The sequence below is a fragment of the Microcaecilia unicolor genome, chromosome 2 (genome assembly GCF_901765095.1).
Source record: "Microcaecilia unicolor chromosome 2, aMicUni1.1, whole genome shotgun sequence".
NCBI lineage: Eukaryota > Metazoa > Chordata > Amphibia > Gymnophiona > Siphonopidae > Microcaecilia > Microcaecilia unicolor.
In genome coordinates this window covers 45,815,824-45,833,129 of record NC_044032.1, presented here as the reverse complement: position 1 = coordinate 45,833,129, position 17,306 = coordinate 45,815,824, and the positions used below count along the sequence as shown (strand labels likewise).

Sequence of the window (17,306 nt, the reverse complement as noted above, 5' to 3'; positions counted from 1 at the left end):
TATGCCGCACAAGCCAGCAGCATGTTTCTGCCATTAAACCTTGTTTCAAACTGTAACGCAGACAAAGTAAGTATAACATGATCAACGTGTACACATCAGTCGTTTTACACTAGCCAATATTGCGGCTGCGCGAGAAGGACTTATTTCAGCTCCTTGACGTCATCGTGGACTCCTCCTCCTAGTATACCTCCTTGAGCTACGCCGATGGATGAAGTTTGTTTCTTGTGGCTTGCCGTACTTGTACAGATTTGTCATTCGTAGAGAAGTTGGGTCGAGCAAGCGATATAGGACGCTGAGAGTGCCAACATGGCGTTTACGTTGTACTCTTTGATCCAGGCGGCTTTGCTTTGTGTGAATGCTATTGCCGTGCTACACGAAGAGAGGTTTCTTAGCAAGAGTGAGTAATATCTTGTAATGAAAAAGCTGAACAGAAGTTAGGGATAGTTGTTTCATTGCTCGTTTAAAACTATACAGCTATTACTAAAAAAAAAACAACAACCCAAAAAGTAGTCAGGAATTCTAATTCCATTGATAGCCCAACCCAGCTTCTCAAAGATCGGCCTTATCTATTACTGTCATTCTAATGCCATCTCAATTGACTGCAATCCAGTGATCATCTCCCTTACCCTTAATTGTTCTCTCTGTCTGTCTGCCTGTCTTATCTAGATAAGCTCTTTGAGCAGGGGCTGTCTTTTTGTGTATGGTGTACAGTGCTGCGTATGCCTTGTAGCGCTATAGAAATGATAAGTAGTAGTAGTGGTATCTCAATCTCTTACCTCTTATCCTGAATGCTAACCTGTAATACTAGAGCTTTTTTTTCAGGGAGTACTGGAACCTTTTTCATTGCATGTTAAAATTGACCCATTGTACCCAAGTATTAATGAAAGAACCCAGGCTTTCCATATGAAGTCTGCCTCTTCATGGATTCTGTGGCTGGCTTTAGGGGGCCAGGCTACTGGAGAGTTGGTCCTTCAGTATTCACCAGGCATTGGCTAGGAAAAAAATGCACTGTGTATTTTATTTGTTTATTTATTACATTTGTATCCCACATTTTCCCACATAGCAGTAGGCTCAATGTGGTTTACAGGTTCCGGAGAGGAGAGTACCAACTCTGGGAATATATACAGAGTGGAAAATAGAGTAACAGTAGGTGAAGGAAGCTGATAAGGTTCCGGAAAAGAGAATACAACTCTGGGACGAATATATAGTACTACTTAACATACAGAGAAAAGTAATCCCAATGAGGCTGATAAGTCTCTGCGGATGGGACTACAGCTTCAAGTGAGTAATACAGAGTAGGATAAGGGTAGAAGTACACTTAATTATAACTAGAGTGGTAAAATTCGTACAGTTTGAAATAATAGGATTATGTGGAAAGGGTATTGTTCATTTCTTAGATCGAAAGATGTGATGCATTGTTCATTAATTAGTTCAGGTGTGCTGGGTAGGCTTTCCGGAAGAGGTGAGTCTTGAGGTATTTTTGAAACTTTAGATGGGTGTTTACAGTTCTAATGTTTCTAGGTAAAGCGTTCCAGAGCTGGGTGCAAATGTAGGAAAAGCTGGATGTGTTGATTTGTATTTTAGTCCTTTACAGTTTGGGTAATGCAGGTTTAGAAACGTTCTAGATGATTCGATGATGTTTCTAGTTGGTAAGTCGATAAGTTCAGTCATGTAGGTTAGGGCCAGACCATGGATTATTTTGTGGACCAGAGTGCAAATTTTGAAGGCTATTCGTTCCTTGGTTGGTAGCCAGTGCAGTATTTCGCGTAGGGGTTTAGCACTTTCGAATCTTGTCTTTCCAAAAATGAGTCTAGCTGCCGTGTTCTGTGCGGTCTGGAGTTTCCTTCTGTTCTTTGCATCCCGCATATACGGAGTTACAGTAGTCAACATGTGATAGTACCATTGTTTGAATTATATTACGGAAAGTTTCCCTTGGAAAGAATTGTTTGATCCGATTGAGTTTCCACATTGCATGGAACATTTTCTTCGTGGTGGCAGAGGCTTGGCTCTCCAGGGTTAGGTTGGTGTCAATAGTAATTCCAAGGATCTTCAGTTTGTCCAATATTGGGAGAGTGTGTTCCTGGGTTTTTATGGATGAAGGGAGGTTTGTTTTGTGGTGAGAAGAGAAAATAAGGCAGTGAATTTTTTCCTTGTTGAATTTGAATGCCGATGCCCAGGCATCCATTAAGCTTAAGCTAGTCTTTATTGCAACAGTGATTTCTGTTGGATTAGAGTAGAATGGTATGTAAATGGAGACATCATCCGCATACAGAAAAGGATTAAGATTATGCTTGTATGGGGCATGAGCAAGGGGGATCATCATCAGATTAAATAATATGGGTGAGAGAGGTGAACCCTGGGGTACTCCGCAATGATGGTGATATGTTTGAGTTTGCTTTTACTTGATAAGATCTCGTGGTTAGGAAAGGGGAGGTTGTTAGTTCTCCTGTGCAGGTGATGATTGTGATGACAGAGAGATATATTTTCAAAGCACTTAGCCTTCCAAAGTTCCATAGGTTTCTATGGAACTTTGGAAGGCTAAGCGCTTTGAAAATATGCCTCCTAGTGTATTGCATCCACATCAAAGGCCATTGTACTAAAAAGATAAAGGCTGGAGGTAGGTGTGATAAACTTTGTCAGAATGGTGTGAGTCCTATACCAGTAGTCCTGTCTGATGAAAATTAAGTGTCTAAATATGTATACTCAGGTGGAAGACTGGCCTAGTAGTGAGAGCAACAGGCTGAGAACTAGGGAAGTCAGTGTTCAGATCGCACGTATACAATTTGTGAGTGTAGTCAATTCACTTATTTATTATACTGTTTTGAAGAAATTCATCCAAGGTGGTGTACAACAAGAATAAGCTGGATGTAGACAGTAAAAATATTCAAATAAAAACAATACATATTTATGGCATAGTACGCTATTTCCTTTAATCACCTTGTGTTAAACCACAAAAATACCTAAATAGGGACCACTGGTGAACTATTCTAATGTTGTATTACCAGGTGGTGGTCAAAATATTCTGCTTCAAACAACTGCAGCTGGTTGTAAATCACACTTATTTATTCTTACTTTTATTAAGAGGACCTCAAATCTTCCCAGCTTGGCTGTTCTATTCAGAACTCATTTGCATGATATTTTCTTACATGCGCTCAAGCTGTTTTCTGAAAGTATTTATTATCACTGGTCCTGTATTTACTATCAAAATCTTTCAGAGGTCAGGTTTCTTACGTCACTGAAAAAAACTCCCAATGGGAGAAAAACCAGTGACTCCTGCCCTCTGAAAAACAGCTTCCCCTTGTACCAAGCAGAATATTTTCTGCAACTGATTCTGTCATTCGTTTACATTTGAATAGGGTTAAATGCAGTGCTCAATCTTCACATTATCCAACCCAGCTTTTCTCTTGGCATTTGGTTTGTGGATCTCTATCCACCCCAAACAAAAACAGTCTGTACTTAGCTTCAGGTCAGGGTTGTCCCTGAGCTGCCAGCTACAAGCTGCACGTATCACAGCTTATTTCCTCTTTCCCATTATGATGTTCTCTAAATCCTTCTGTCCCTTCAACAAGAACGTCTCGTTTCGCTGCTCTCACTGCTGCGTCAGGAAGGAAACACTATCTCTGTCTACTATCCTCCTTGCACATTTTCAAAATGGCCGCAGGTTTTTATAACAAACGCTCAGGCTTGTTCTTATCCAATCAGATTTTCCATTATATTTAAAGGGCTATTCTTTTCTCTTCTTGTACTTGAAAGAACTACTTTCTAGAAAAACGCCTTCCATTCAACATTTTTATTTAAACCATGTGGTTCTACTGTATTATACTGATAAATTAACTTTAGTTCTTTTTGCCACAGTTTCAATGAAACTGTGGCAAAAAGACAGAGAAACAGCTTTATCTTTTCAGTCAAACACCATGGACCCTGAGGCAGTATTTCGAAACTTGGGCCGTGGATGGTGTTCTTTTGACTGCTGAATATAAAAGATAAGTGTACCGATTAGTGAATATTCACACGGTTTTCTTGTGAAGTATTTGAGCAGATCAGCCATACTTTTGTAAAAAGAGGTTTTTGCCTATGATGATTTAGAGGACCTCCTTTATGTTGATGTTATCAACAACGGAGTGTTCCTCTAGATTTTGAGGCTTTTTCTCTACTTAAGTGTATACATCAGATAATTATGGATATTGATTATAGCTAGAAAATAAAGGTGGCCAACTTAAATTACACATGAAGTCAGAAAAGGTACAAGAAAATATCAGCTAGAGTAGGACTGCCACAGTATGTGCAGTTGGTGTTATCCCTTGTGTGTGGGGTTAGCTAGTTAGGTGTTTCTTCCATTAAAGGCTTGGGAGTAGAGCTAAGCTTTCACCTGCTTCCTGAAGTGGAGATGGTAGTTAGGTAAAGCCCTTCTGAGAGTGTGCCCCAAAGGGTGGAGACTACTCCAGAGAAGACTTGTTGGCAGGTGTTAACATTGTGTGATTTTCTTTGGCGAAGATGTAGTTAGGGATATTCCTTGGTAAGCCTTTAGTGCCCTTGGAGGTGTGTGTAGAGAGAGAGATCCTGTTCTTAAGTTCTCTGGCCCATGTCTTTTAAGGGCCTTGAAGTTCAGACGTGGAGTTTTAAGTTTAGCCCTGTATCGTACTGGTAGCCAATGAAGTTTTTTTTGCAAAAATAGAAGATTGTAAGCAATGTGATCACATTGTACCATCAGTCATGCTGTTGCAGGCTCTTCGTATCGAGAACAAAAGTAAGATGGGGGGCATCAGCTCAAAACTTTTTTAAACAGACCTGACATGGTCCGTGTTTTGGTGAAACCACCTGTGTCGGGAATTTAAATGAAATATATATAAAAATACATAAACATGAATTAGTAAATACAAACTTAGACAAGTCATGAATTAGTAAATACAAACTTAGACAAGTCATAATTGTAAAAGGCTACGCAGTAAAGCCACATGTGGCTTCTGCTGCAAAATTAAAACCACATGATTCAGTAAGATAATGAGATGCTGATTTCAAGTGCGCAGAACTTGTGCGCTAATTGGAGGAAGCCTGCCAGACCCATGTGGTGAGGGCCGCTTACTGTGCGTATATCTGAACAAAACAAAAGTGTCAGCACACACATGCACCTGTTGTTCAGTGCACAAATATTAGCCTCACAAAAATTTCTTGGACAAAAAATTTTTGCGAGGCTGATATTTATACACGGGTTTCAGTAAGTCTGAGATTAAACAATATGTGTTGTAAAATACTTCTTTCCTTACCACAAGACCAGCAATTTTGAGACATGGTCGATTCTGTATAGTGTGATCTGACAGGGGTCCATTATGTCCTGAGAGCTAAAAAGTACTTGGACTGTGTTATATTCGCAGATCTAGAAGAAGAAAAGATTGTAGACCTCTCCCACTCCCTCTCTTGGAAGGTGTTAGTTTAAATCTTCTTGCCATGATCTCTGAACCCAAACGATCACTTATGATTAATATGTGTAAGTAGCTTATAGAAATGGGAAGCAGAGTGACCTAATGCATTGAAGTGTCTGCAGTATGTTAGAAGGGAGGGGGGGGGCACAGAGGCATATATACATTGAATTCCTGAATTTTTAATTGAGTGTAATAATTGAAGCCATTTATTTTTTTTTTTTTTAATGTCAGGAAGAGCAAGCTTGATTTTAGCTGTGCAAAAGTTTTAAATGTTGAGGAGGGTTTGTCAGTACTATTACAACCAGAAGAGGAGGAGATAGGTTCATTGTGCGGATTTGTACAAGAGCACAAGTCTCTGATGTCCCATACTCCTAAAGCTTGCCAGCGGGCCCAATACACTTTTTTTTTTTTAAAATCAATTAAGGTGCATGGATTGTACCATTATAGAACTATGTTGAGACCGAGACCAGGGTATATCCAAGGAAGTATCTTAATTCTTTAAGAAGACTATAGGTAGTCTTAATTATGGGGTTGGAGAGAAGGGTAGTTGGGAGCGACATGCCAGGGGTTCTAAATAATAGGATAGGGGACAACAAGAACTGTGCAATTCGTAACCAGCTTTCTAGTGACGTATTGGCATTAGAATTAGTACTGGCTGATAGCCGTATTGCTCCCTGACATAGAATGCATGCTTTGCGATATTTTGTTAAATCAGGAAAATTGACTCCACCAGAGAGTTTGGGGGCCTTCAGTTTAATCAAAGATATCCTAGGTGTTTTCTTCGGTCAGAGGAATTTAACCATTAGTTTCCCTAGTGATGTGCAGAAGGTGGGAGGAAACACAGTGGGAAGCATGTTCAAGGCATACAATATTTTAGGTACTATCATCATTTTCAGGGTGTCTAACCTACCCCACTATGAAGGGTGGAGGTGGGGGGGTCCAGAGGGATAGAGCTTGTTTAACTGTGGTAAGTATTTTATCCATATTGACTTTAATTAAGGATTGTAAATCTCGGACAAACAGGATTCCAAGATATAGGAAATATTCAATCGAAATAGGCAGTCTGGGATGGTAAAAGGAGTAGAAACTTGATTCAATGGCATGCATTTGGTTTTGTCCCAATTTACCTGGTATCCTGAGAGGAAAGAGAACACTGGAACAATACATGTAAATTGCAGTAGTAATGATTATTAGACATATATAACAAAATATCGTCTACATATGCGGCTAACTTAAATTCTAAATGATGAATATTAATACCAGTTATGAGAAGGTCCGGTCTAATCTTGCCCTTGAGCCATTCCTGGCCATGATTAAACAAAAGAGAGGATATAGGGCATCCTTGATGGGTGCCTCTATGTAAGGTAAATAAATCTGATAAGGCACCATTAGCAAAAATCCTTGCGGAAGGAGAAGAGTATAGTAATTTGACCATATGGATAAAAGGTTCAAGAAAGCCAAAGTGTTTGTAAAACTCAAAAAAGGTATGTCCACTCCACTTAGTCAAATGTCTTTTCAGCATCAGTAGACACCATAAGTAAGGGATCAGGCCTTGACCGAGCAGAGTGGAAGAGGTGGTAAAATATCCTGGTGTTCTCAGATCCAAATCGGCCTTTTATACACCCAGATCAGGTTGGCTTTTTAAGTAAAGTGATAACTTTTTCCAATCTGCTAACCATTAATTTGGTAAAAAAATGTTATAATCCAAGTTCAATAGGGATATAGGAAGGTAGTTTTGCACTAATTGTGGGTCACGGTTGGTTTTAGGGAGGATCATTGTGTGTGCCTCCAGAATCCACCCAGTAGAGTGTGGCTGTTGTAATAAGTCCTGAAAGTATAGCTCCAGTTTTGGAGCGAGAAGAGAAGAAAAGGTCTTAAAGAATTCAGCCGGTAGACCGTCTGGTCCAGGTGCTTTAGAAAATGAAAGGGCTTTAATAGCCATTTGTATTTCAGAGATGGTAATATTTTGAGATGGGTATAAGCCACCTGGTCAAGGTGAAATTGAATAGAATCCAAAAAGTCCGAAATGTGTACATTTGTCACAGTTGATTCAATTCTGTAAAGGTCATTATAGATAACGTTTGAAAGACTTGTAGTATATCTGGAGTAGAAGTCTTTATGAATCCAGAATGATGTTTGACAGCAGAGACTCTTTTGTACGTTGCCCTTTTAAAATATGATGCTAATAATTTGCCTGCCTTGTTGGCCGAGGCATAATACACAGAACTCTGTTTGAAATGAATGGCTGTTATGATCTGGCTGAAGATATATTTGAGTTTTAAAGATTAATTCTGATTATTGCTTCTTCTTTTGAAATGTGTTGTAAATAATTACTTCTCCTTGGAGCCCTAAAAAAACCCCCTCAAACCAGTGGATCCCAAACCTGGTCCTGGAGGCACTCCAGCCAGTCAGGTTTTCAGGACACCCACAATGAATATTCATAAGAGAGATTTGCATGCACTGCTCAACTGCATGCAGATCTATCTCATGAATATTCACTGTAGATATACTGAAAACCTGAGTTGCTGGGGTGCCTCCAGGACCAGAATGGAAACCACTGCTTCCAACACAATCGGCACTACATACACTCCTGTTCCCTAGCCTTTCCTCTCTCCTCCCCCTTTCTCACACCTATACACTTGTATGTTGCAGTTTGAATTGGGTTGTAAGACTTCATTTAGCTGAATTTTAAAACCATGCAAACATCATTAATAGATTTTCAAAATTGCAATGACTGCATTTGTGGATCAATCTAAACTAAACTGAGGTATCAAAAGTCAATTTGAAATAGATAATAGAGATGGTCGCTGTATATGTAAGTGTATTTATAGCTGTGGCAGTGTTCTGATAATCTTTCAGTTGAAATAAGAAGAATTCTTTTAAAAGTATTCACTACACTTGTTGCTGTTTGTATATTGTAATTAAGACCAAAGGAAAAACATTATTTCTAAATGTTTACTGTACCACTCTTCATCCTGGCTTAGCAATCAGGGTGGTTTAAAAGTTGACTGATCTCAAAAAGGAGAGGCAGCAGAGAGCAGCAAAAGAAGAATGGGTGGAGGGAGAAACACAGATGGGTATCACCTCTCTACCGCTGGGCCATCATTTAAAGGAAAGGTCAAATAAACAGTTTTTCCAGTAAGTAAAGTTGTGGCTTTTGTTTGTTTTTTTAGTTGGTTGGGGTGCAGACCAAGGCATTGGAGGCTTCGGAGAAGAGCCGGGAGTTAAATCACAACTAATGAACCTTATTCGATCTGTTCGAACTGTTATGAGAGGTAAGACATAAAAGCTTGACTGTGTGCTTACTGTCCTGCACAGTAGGTTTTAAAGCTTTTGGTACTGAGGGTCTGTTGACAAACCCTAACGATTTCACTAAAAACGTACTAATACCTTCTTATGACCTACTGGTACTACTTTGTAGCAAGCTACCTCCTTCTCTCCTCACAAAACAAGAAACATGCCCCTGCTGAAGAGGAGACGGGAAAAGATATAGAAAGTCCAAGCTTCATCCACAAATCTTAGAAGGTAGAACAAAAATTACTTTACTTTGGGGTTCATTTTCAAAAGAGAAACATGACTAAAAAGTGGCATAAAGCAGCATTTGGACGTTTTTCTCACAAAAACGTGCAAATCAGTATTTTCAAAACCTATTTGTAGATGTTTTCCTATGAAGGCCGTCAGAAGTGCATTCAAATCACAAGGGAGTGTATTGGGGGCGTTTCGAAGGCAGGATTAGGGCATGCCTAACACTTGGACATTTTACAGCTATAATGGGACAAAACAAAAACGTCCAGGACTTGAACCAAGACGTTCAGAACGAATAAGGCATAAAAAGGTGCCCTAAATGAAGATGAGCACTGGAGGGAATCGGGGGTGACCCCCCCCAAATGTGAATAAAAATATGACCAGCCTCTATGATGGCTTTAGATGTTAAAATCAGATCTATCAGAGCAGCATGCAGGTCCCTAGAGTAGTGTAGTGGTCGGTGGAGTACACAGTGGGGGACCGAGGTCCCTATCTCCCTCTAGCTATCACACTTGTGGAAGCTATAACCCTCTCCCAAGGTCACCAAAACCCTACTGTACCCACATATAGGTGCCCCTTCACCCATAAGGGCTATTGTATTGGAGGACGGTGGGTTTTGGAGGGCTTAGGACAAGATAAGGGAGCAAAGGTGAGATGAGTACCTGGGAGAATTTTTATGAAGTGCCCTCTAGGGTACCCCATTGCTCTCCTGGGATGTCTGGGGGACCAGTCTACTAAAAATGCTGGCTCCTCCTATATCCCAATGGCATGAATCTGTACATTTTGCACCTTTTTTTTTTTTTTTTTTCAAAATGGGCCAAATCACAAAACCTTGTTCAAAACAGTATTTTCAAAAAAAAAAAAAAAAGATAAAAGCTTTTCTTTTTTGAAAATGACCTTCTTTCCTAGTCAGTTTGGACGTTTTGCGCAAAATGTCCAAAATCAGACTTATGTCATAACGAAAATGCCCGTTTATCACTTTTTTTTGTGCTCATTTTTCTGCTATTTCATATCTACTCTGGGGGATAGGAACAGTGCTAGTCAATGGTGGCAGCTGTCCTGTTAGGCCCAGACCAGCACAGGATGCTAATTGAAGTGCCAGAATATTTTCCACCCCTGCCTCAGCTTCCTCTTTCACCTGCAGTGCCACAGACAGAACAAACCTTTAAAAGACAGAACATTTAGTTCCTTCCTCCTCTCTCAAACATTGTCCTACAAAACCCCCAAACACAATCGGGTAGCACTGCATATACTCCGGTTCCCTAGCCTTTTCTCTCCTCTCCCCCTTTCTCACTCGTAACTTTCCTTTCCTATCCTCCCTTTTTTTCTCCAATCACCATTAAGCCCTGTACATGCACCTGCTTCTTCTCTCTTGCTAATCCTCTTTCCTGTACGTCTGTTTATCTGTAATCCCCCTCGCTATCCTTCTGCCTAAACTTCTATGTCTATAATCTATTTCAATACCTTGTCCTCTCACTAACCATAAGGGCTGTACACTTGTAATCTTGCCAAATGTGAGATTCTAGAAGGCTGTCGTGACAATCTATTTATTTTTTTGTTAAATAACTTTTGCTAATTAACAGTGCTGCTTCCTATTTGCATCTTCTACAATACCATATTTTTATGCATATAAAGCACGCAAATTGAGTGCCTATGTAAAAATAAACTGATATGTGCCCACGCATATAATGCGCGGTATACAGATTTATTTTTCTAAGATGCGCTAATTGCAAAACTAACACATTCGTTTTTAAGAGCTTTTTAGGTTCTTGCAGGCATTATTAGTTCATGAAACCTGCAAAAAACTTAAAAAAAAAAAAAAAAAAAAAGCCTTAAAAACCAATGCGTTAATTTTGCAATTAGCGCAAATTAATAAAAATACACTGGTATATTGCACCCACACATATAGCGCACAGAGGATACACAGAGTGTGTTATGTGTTGTGTGAAAATACAGTAATTGGTAGAAATTTTCTAGTGTCCTTCCTTCCCTGTTCATCCATTATGTAATTTGAAGGTAGTTAAACTCTCCTTTTGTTCCCTCTTCCAGTCTTTAAGGTTCAGTTGGAATCGTGTTAGACCCTCAGTATTGCTGTGCCAAAGGATGTGGCCTAGTAGTTATCCTGGACCTGTAATGCTCTCATTGTAAGGTTTCCTCATAACTAAGCTCAACTGTACCGATTTTTTTAAAAGCGCTGGGCCAGCCCCATGACAGTGATATAGCTGTGGACTGCCATTTGTGAAACTGGGTTTGTTTTTTCAAATCTGGTGTCTACTCTTCAGGGCAGAGAATATAGAAAGACATCATTCAGAGGCTTTACAGCAAGAGGAAGGATTCCTAGTCATTACGCAACAGTGACGCCTATTGCACAGTTTTAAGGTGTGCAGGTAGAAGGTTCTTGAGGGAATAACGAGTTGTGACCTCTGGCCAAGGGCTGTCGTTGTAATGGCTGGTTAGAGAAAGGAGAGGGTTTAAAATGGAGAGATGCCTGGACCACTGAAAATGAGTCGATGACTCAGTGGATAAACCTGGGTATTATTTAAGTTGATTTTAATTTTGAATTCTGCTGTAGTTTGCTATGTCTGTGCTTTTATTTGCCTTGTTTGACTGCCTTGAGTCTTTTATAGAAAAGCTGTTCTACAAATCGATTAAATAGAGGCTGCTTTTGACAGCTGAAAACCCAATAAAGCAGGAGGAAACTGCAGACCAATGCAGAAAACAAAACTACTGTTTTTCTACACTTTTGTGTTTTGGAATTGTCTAATATTGAGCTTACCGTGTTTCCCCGAAAATAAGACACTGTCTTATATTAATTTTTGTCCCCCAAAATGTGCTAGGTCTTATTTTCAGGGGCTGTCTTATTTTTCGGGAAAACATCGGGGTTGGCCCACTCGCCCTCCGTCACTCCTGGAACTAACCTTAAACGCCTCCTTTCACCTTCGCAGCAGGTCAGGCCACTCCTTCCTTCCGTGTCCCGCCCTCGCGTGACGTAACGTCCGCGAGGGTGGGGCACGGAAGGAGGTCTGCCCTGCTGCTGCTTGCTGCGAAGGTGAAAGGAGGCGTTTAAGGTTAGTTCCGGGAGCGACGGAGGGTGGGTGGAGGGGGGCCCGGTGACCTTGGGTGGGGAGGGAGGCCCGGGGGTGGCCTTGTCCGGCTCTCGGCGGCCCTGCTTTCAAACAAAAATTTGCTAGGTCTTACTTTCGGGGGAGGCCTTATATCTACCAATTCAGGAAAACCTCTACTAGGTCTTATTTTCGGGGGATGTCTCACTTTCGGGGAAACAGGGTAAAATATTGCGATAACTGTAAATGATCTCTTGTTAAACGCAGATGGTTATGCTATATTTATAATGTGTAATTTGTTTTCTTTTGCAGTGCCACTAATAGTAGTGAATTCAGTAACCATTGTGTTGCTGTTACTCTTTGGTTAGAAGATGACGCTCCGGAGAAGTTAGTAGCAGCCTTAACCAGAGAGAGACCAGCAAAAGCCATCACTCTAAATGTTACTAAGATGCAAGACAGACGCGTCGCACACATCAGTCATTTTCAAGCCTAGAATTTTTTTTAATCATTTTTGGCCCTACAGTGACAATTACTGGCCAGGAACTACAGTTCTGTGCAGAACATGACTAGCGTGGACTGATTGTCTGGCCACCAGCAATCGCAGTTGATCAGTGAAGGAGAATTCCTTTCCTCAGATGCTGTGGACACTTCCTCCACAGCATCCCTAGCTGACCCGGGGAACAAAAATCATGATGATGTGCAACCCTTTCCACCTGGCTGGCCCCCCTACATTTACTTTTAAACACCAGATGCAGTTTTGTTATGTTCAGACAACAAGGTTGGGGCTGAATAAAAGCACAGGGCTCTCTCTCCTCGGTGCATTTTATTAATGACTGCTTAATAGTTTAACATTGTGTGTTGTAATTGTTAAAGGGGGGGGGGACTGGGGATTTTTGTGCCTTTTAGTAAGAGATGTGCTGTTACTTAGCATACTCGGTATGAGTTCAGATTGGATTGTTTGCATATTGAACATATCTTGCTGGAGCAATCTAAGATTGATGTATATGAGCAATCTTTTCAGGCCCCGAGGGCCTACCTTCAGATGTGCTTAGAAGAAGGGGAATCAGGTCTCAAATGCTTGTGAGCAACCTTGAGGGCCACAATCCAGGTGGATTTTCAAAATGTCTACAACGAATATGGAGGAGATTGATTTGCATGCACTGCTTCCATTGTATGCAAATAGATCTCATTCATATTCATTCTGCAAATCTTGAAAACCCAACTGGGTTGTTGCCCACCCCTGTTCTGATCATTTTAATTTAACCAGTAAAAGGTGTTAAATTTTTGTAGGATCAATATGGCTTGTAGAACCCTGCATGAGCTAACTGTTTTAATTATTGTTTTGAACAGGGAACAAATGGAATGCCCAGGGGTATTGCATATTTACAAAGTAAGATAAATTTTTTGCTAAAAGACTACTCCAGTACATACACAAAATTGTAATGAGATAAGGAGCCTATTCCTATTCTAGGAATAATGAGACTAGTGGGAGCTTTATATAGCCATAAATCTTGGTCAATCAAGATTACTAGTTTCAGTCTTCAACTTGTGTAAGGCATTCTGTGTAGCTGGGTGTCTCAGAGAATTGAGTCTTAAGGATTTTTCTGAGGCACTGCATGGGAGAAGCCAATCCTGAAATAAAAGTCCAAATAGCAATGAAATGGTAACCTCCATCGAAGTCGGACCTTGAACTCCAGGACATATCTACCTGCAGATAGGGGATTTCTATCCCGAGCCTGGTTTACCCTTTCTACATATACACATGCTGGACTGAGTCTTAAGGTTTGAATTGGGATCTGGGAATATTTACCAGTTATGTGAGCTTTGCCACCTGCCACCCCTTAGTTTTATGTCTGCCAAATCACCGTCTACCACATTGGAGTCTGTGGAATAAATTGTATGCTGAGCCCATAATATTGAAGCTGACTTAGGCTGTACCGGAAGCAAAAAAAAAAATGCACTATTCCCAACCATAATTTATTTCAAAATGCAGAGAGAAGTGTTTCAAACTCTTCAGAAAAATGCATTGTTTTATGAAATGAAAACAATTCAGTCCTACTTTAACTATCCTCTTTTAGACGTATTCTAGCCCGATTATTTTACTCGTTCAAAAAATGTACTACGTATATTTTGTTTTCCACAGATTGTAGGAGTTCGTTCTCATGCCTAGTTTATTGGCTCACCCTAAATAAATGTTTCTAGAAAAAGATTTAAACCAAAGTTTAAAAGTGCGTAGTCCGTCGCAGTATTTTACAGAAGTGTCCTCATTTGTATTCAATAATTGTAAATAAAATAAAATTGGTAAGGCTTTTGTGACTAGCTAGTAAACACAATTTCTTTTTTTTAGAGATGGTGGCTGGATGAAATCTGAATGTCATTTTTTCCACTGGTACACAAGTGTAAGGTTCTTCAGTTTCAGCATTTTTAAAACTTCACACTGGGACAAGTAGGAAAGTGAAAAAATGCACCAGAATATTCCTGGCCCTAATTGGGTGATTTAGTTCTTTTCCATTTCCAGGACTGGTTTTTACCATTGTAAATCACTTGACTTTTTCACAATTGAAAGGCGATATATCAAAAATTTAAAAAACAAACAAACATACTTTAGGTCCATCTAAAGGGAAGGTTTACTCCTTGAGCTACTATTGAAAAAGGTGTGAGCTTAATCCAAATCACTTCCCTTGAGGAAGTTAATCTGTATGTTGCCAAATTGAAAAATTAGGATTACTATGGTTTGTGGTTTATTAGATTTGCTATACTGCCTTTTAAAATATAACACCACTGTATACATAAGAATTAATATAGAAATATTTTTAAATGCCATTTTTAGATATGACAACCTTGTACATATTCAACCAAAGGCACCATACTAATGCACATATTCTTCAAAAAGAGATCATAAACAGAAGAAAGGGTCATAATCCACTCACTCCTGGTTCACAAGCATAGCAACATTCCCAGCACAATGGCTATGGTGAACATAGCGCTGATTGTATGAAACTATAGCCAAGGGTATGCAAATGTACTTGGCTTTTTTTACATAAAAATGTGGCTCAAAGTGACTCAGGAAGAGCATTTCAATGTGTTAAGTATTTGCTTAAGGTCTCCATAGCTGGTAATCTTATGGAGAGTGATTATAAAGTACTCTGGCATTGGTATTTTACCCCACAATTCCTTATTAGAATGTTTGGCCAGGATACAGGACTGTGCTGGAGGACCTGTGGAGCTTCCAGAGATATGTATTACATCTAATGATCCTGCTCCATGGGCACAACAGTATTGGATGGAGATACTACAGTTTGTTCAGCAAATACACTGGGTAACATACCCTGCCAAGGCAGGCTGTTGTTTCCTCCAAGAGAATGGCACACAATAGACAAGAGCGGAGATTTACAGAAAAGGACTTTTATCGTATCTGGACGCTGTTCTGGCAGACACTACCCCCAGGGGGTAGAGACCGTATCTGGAATATGTGATCAGAAGTGTGGATAAAAAGCTGCAAGTAGTGAACTGTTACGAATGGGGGAAGGAAAGATAAGGAGAGAAGATGGGAGGGAAGGGGAGAGGGTTTAATGTAATAACAGGTTAGTTGGATTAGTTAGAGTTCGGATTACCTTGGAGTCCCAAAGAAGGCCAGCATCTATATGAACACTCATGGGACTGATAAGGAAGTTTCCGAATACCTGCGAAGTAGAGACTTACTGAAAGCAGGCCAAGGAAGAATCCTAGCTTTGTGTGGTTTAGGACTACTATTACTACTTATCATTTCTATAGTGCTACAAGGCATACGCAGCGCTGTACACCATATACAAAAAGACAGTCCCTGCTCAAAGAGCTTACAATCTAGATAAGACAGGCAGACAGATAGAACAATTATGGGTAAGGGAATAAAGAGGATAAAAAGAACAGGGCAAGTGAGCAGTGGATAGGAGTCAAAAGCAGTGGTAAAGAGGTGGGCTTTAAGTTTGGACTTGAAAACAGCCAAAGAGGGGGCTAGACGTACAGGCTCGGGAAGTTTATTCCAGGTGTGAGGTGCAGCAAGATAAAAGGAACAGAGTCTGGAATTAGCAATATGGGAGAGATCTGCATGAGATATATTTGAATGCACTGCCTCCACTACATGCAAATCTCTCTCATGAATATTCATTGTGAATAAACTGAAAACCCGACTGGCTGGGGTACCTCCAGGACCATGCCTGGGAGCCACTGAGTTAGTGCAAGTGCTAGTAGATACAAATGTTGTCTCTCTTGTTAAAACTAATAAAAAGATTTAAAAATAAAATAAATTAAGCCTGTTGGGGTGAAAACAACTTCATGAATTTGCAAAAAATATATTTGTTGCTAGTAAAATAGCTTTGGCAGCAGCCTGGAAACAGCCCACTCTTCCTTCCACAGTAACAGTGATTCGTTAGCTGGACTATATTTATCAGATGCTATTGACAGCTATACAGATTGGTCATCTATTTAACTTTCATAAGACATAGGATGTGTACTGTGTTTGGAAGCCTTACTATAGACTCTGCCTCACTAACTGCCTTTCTAAGGGTGGGGGTTAGGGGATTTTAGTTGTTTCTTGGATTTCTGTGTAGGTGTGTGTTTTTCATGTGTTGCTATGCTAATTTGTATTTTTATGTTGATTGATAAAGCATTAAAAAAGCACAACAAAAGGAAGAGCATTGCAAAGTCTTGAAGTGATGAAGACAAAAGCACTATCAGATATTGCAAAGAACCTTGTTGATGACTGATGTTAATTAGATGGTGTTCTAACACAAACTTAGCAATAGTGACATGCTATAGTTAGACTATAAGCAAAGGTCAGACCAATGGTCAATCTAGCGCAGTATCCTGTTTCTAACAATGGCCAATCCAGGTCACACGTACCCGGCAAAAACCTAAATAATAGCAACATTCCATGCTGTCAATCCCAGGGAAAGCAGTGGCTTCCCCATATTTGTCTCAATAGCAGACTGGACTTTCCTCCAGGAACTTGTCAAAACCTTTTAAAACCCAGATACACTGGTAAGGTTTGCCTCGTTGCTGATTATACCAAACTCTGCAATAGGGTAGACACCCCTAATGGCATGGATAGCATGAGTAGAGATCCAGCAATGCTTGAAGAATGGTCCAGAATTTGGCACTAAAATTTAATGCTAAAAAAATGCTGGGTTGTGAATTTGGGCTCCAAAAACCCAAGAGAGTGGTACAGTGTAGGGGGTGAAGAACTTTTGTGCATGAAAGAGGAGCAGGACTTGGTTGTGATCATGTGTGATGATCTTAAGGTGGCCAAACAGATAGAAAA

General features: G+C 40.1%; 1 protein-coding gene across 1 annotated transcript; it reads left to right on the top strand.

The window, feature by feature from the left end:
* Positions 1 to 251: 251 nt before the first annotated feature.
* Positions 252 to 12,816, top strand: LOC115462862 (immediate early response 3-interacting protein 1). The gene is made up of 3 exons (XM_030192916.1): positions 252 to 397; positions 8,594 to 8,695; positions 12,320 to 12,816. Exons 1-3 carry the CDS (start codon positions 307 to 309, stop codon positions 12,373 to 12,375), a joined length of 249 nt encoding a protein of 82 aa, XP_030048776.1. The 5' UTR covers positions 252 to 306; the 3' UTR covers positions 12,376 to 12,816.
* Positions 12,817 to 17,306: the final 4,490 nt, after the last annotated feature.

Excerpts from the sequence above, each read along its gene's own strand:
- LOC115462862 (XM_030192916.1), top strand. The coding sequence starts at position 307 with ATGGCGTTTACGTTGTACTCTTTGATCCAGGCGGCTTTGCTTTGTGTG. Across the intron at positions 398-8,593 it reads AGAGAGGTTTCTTAGCAAGA|TTGGTTGGGGTGCAGACCAA; the intron begins GTGAGTAATATC and ends TTGTTTTTTTAG. Across the intron at positions 8,696-12,319 it reads TGTTCGAACTGTTATGAGAG|TGCCACTAATAGTAGTGAAT; the intron begins GTAAGACATAAA and ends TTTCTTTTGCAG.